The sequence below is a fragment of the Babylonia areolata genome, chromosome 1 (assembly GCF_041734735.1).
Source record: "Babylonia areolata isolate BAREFJ2019XMU chromosome 1, ASM4173473v1, whole genome shotgun sequence".
Taxonomy (NCBI): domain Eukaryota; kingdom Metazoa; phylum Mollusca; class Gastropoda; order Neogastropoda; family Buccinidae; genus Babylonia; species Babylonia areolata.
Window position 1 is genome coordinate 96,015,086 of NC_134876.1, and position 2,500 is coordinate 96,017,585.

Below are 2,500 nucleotides of genomic sequence, written 5' to 3' on the forward strand. Positions count from 1 at the left end.
GCAGGCATGCTCATACAAACGCCCAGACACACACTGTCTATTCAGACAAACAGGCAAAAACAACAAGAAGAATAAAACAACAACAGCTACATGCATGTTCAGATGAACAGAAAAAACTCTATGTCTGGTAGAACAGATAAACAAACACTATATGTTTAATCAGACCAACGTATTGTTTGACCGACCAGTTACATGTTCGTCAGCAAAACAGACGTGTATATTCAGACAAACAAGTAAACAAAACAGTCTATTTAGACACACAGATAAACAAATGGTCTATTCAGACAAAAAGGCAAAGAAACAAACTATAAGTCTGTTCAGACAAACAGATAAGCACTCACTGTCTATTTAGACAAACAGGCCAACCAACACTGCATAATTATGTAATCAGACCAACAGGTGAGTGGTGACTGACCAGGTACATGTTTACCCTATTTCTATTCAAACAGGCCAGCCAACACACTACATATCTGATCAGACCAACAGGTGAGTGGTGACTGACCAGGTACATGTTTACCCTATTTCTATTCAAACAGGCCAGCCAACACACTACATATCTGATCAGACCAACAGGTGAGTGGTGACTGACCAGGTACATGTTTACCCTATTTCCATTCAAACAGGCCAGCCAACACACTACATATCTAATCAGACCAACAGGTGAGTGGTGACTGACCAGGTACATGTTTACCCTATTTCTATTCAAACAGGCCAGCCAACACACTACATATCTGATCAGACCAACAGGTGAGTGGTGACTGACCAGGTACATGTTTACCCTATTTCTATTCAAACAGGCCAGCCAACACACTACATATCTAATCAGTGCTGACTGACCAGGTACATGTTTACCCTATTTCTATTCAAACAGGCCAGCCAACACACTACATATCTGATCAGATCAACAGGTGAGTGGTGACTGACCAGGTACATGTTTACCCTATTTCCATTCAAACAGGCCAGCCAACACACTACATATCTAATCAGTGCTGACTGACCAGGTACATGTTTACCCTATTTCCATTCAAACAGGCCAGCCAACACACTACATATATAATCAGACCAACAGGTGAGTGGTGACTGACCAGGTACATGGTCATCAGCGAAGCGGACGTTGAGGATGTAGATGCCCGGCTCGTGGGGACTGTAGTGGATGATGCTCTTCCGGTCATGGATCTCGTAGCACTCCACGTCTGACCGGTGAGGCCCTTCAATGGCCACGCTCAGGCCGCCGTACCCTGTCAACATGGCCACACAGTGTCATGGCAACCACAGAGCGTACATGGTGACCACAGTGTGTACATGGCAACTTCAGTGTGTACCACAGTGTGTACATGGCAACCACAGTGTGTACATGGTGCACATGGCGACCATAGTGTGTAAATGGTGTACATGGCGACCACAGTGTGTACATGGCAACTTCAGTGTGTACCACAGTGTGTACATGGCAACCACAGTGTGTACATGGTGCACATGGCGACCATAGTGTGTAAATGGTGTACATGGCGACCACAGTGTGTACATGGCAACTTCAGTGTGTATCACAGTGTGTACATGGCAACCACAGTGTGTACTTGGTGCACATGGCGACCACAGTGTGTAAATGGTGTACATGGCGACCACAGTGTGTACATGGTGTTCATGGCGACCACAGTGTGTACATGGTGCACATGGCGACCACAGTGTGTAAATGGTGTACATGGCGACCACAGTGTGTACATGGCAACTTCAGTGTGTACCACAGTGTGTACATGGTGTACATGGCGACCACAGTGTGTACATGGTGTACATGGCGACCACAGTGTGTACATGGCGACCACAGTGTGTACATGACAACTTCAGTGTGTACCACAGTGTATACATGGTGTACATGGCGACCACAGTGTGTACATGGTGTACATGGCGACCAGTGTGTACATGGTGTACATGGCGACCACAGTGTGTACATGGCAACTTCAGTGTGTACATGGTGTGCATGGCGACCACAGTGTACATGGTGTACATGGCAACCACAGTGTGTACATGGCGACCACAGTGTACATGGTGTACATGGCGACCACAGTGTGTACATGGCGACCACAGTGTGTACATGGCGACCACAGTGTGTACATGGTGTACATGGCGACCACAGTGTACATGGTGTACATGGCGACCACAGTGTGTACATGGCGACCACAGTGTACATGGTGTGCATGGCAACCCAACTCAGCTGTTCAATAGCTGTCTGTAGGTATCATGACAACGGACTGTTTTTATGTCCACTAGCTGTCTGTATGTATCATGACAACGGACTGTTTTTATGTCCACTAGCTGTCTGTATGTATCATGAATCATGACAACGGACTGTTTTTATGTCCACTAGCTGTCTGTATGTATCATGACAACGGACTGTTTTTATGTCCACTAGCTGTCTGTATGTATCATGACAACGGACTGTTTTTATGTCCACTAGCTGTCTGTATGTATCATGACAACGGACTGTTTTTATGTCCACTAGCTG

At 46.1% G+C, this 2,500-nt stretch overlaps 1 protein-coding gene across 3 annotated transcripts in view; it reads right to left on the minus strand.

Annotated features, from left to right (window-relative positions):
* The window catches only part of LOC143289858 (filamin-A-like), a 77,579-nt gene that overhangs the window by 16,223 nt on the left and 58,856 nt on the right, over window positions 1-2,500 (minus strand). For all 3 annotated transcript variants that reach the window (XM_076599063.1, XM_076599054.1, XM_076599073.1), the window contains one exon: window positions 1,086-1,238. In XM_076599063.1, the coding sequence (XP_076455178.1) occupies window positions 1,086-1,238 (153 nt within the window). The remainder of the gene's footprint in view (window positions 1-1,085; window positions 1,239-2,500) is intronic.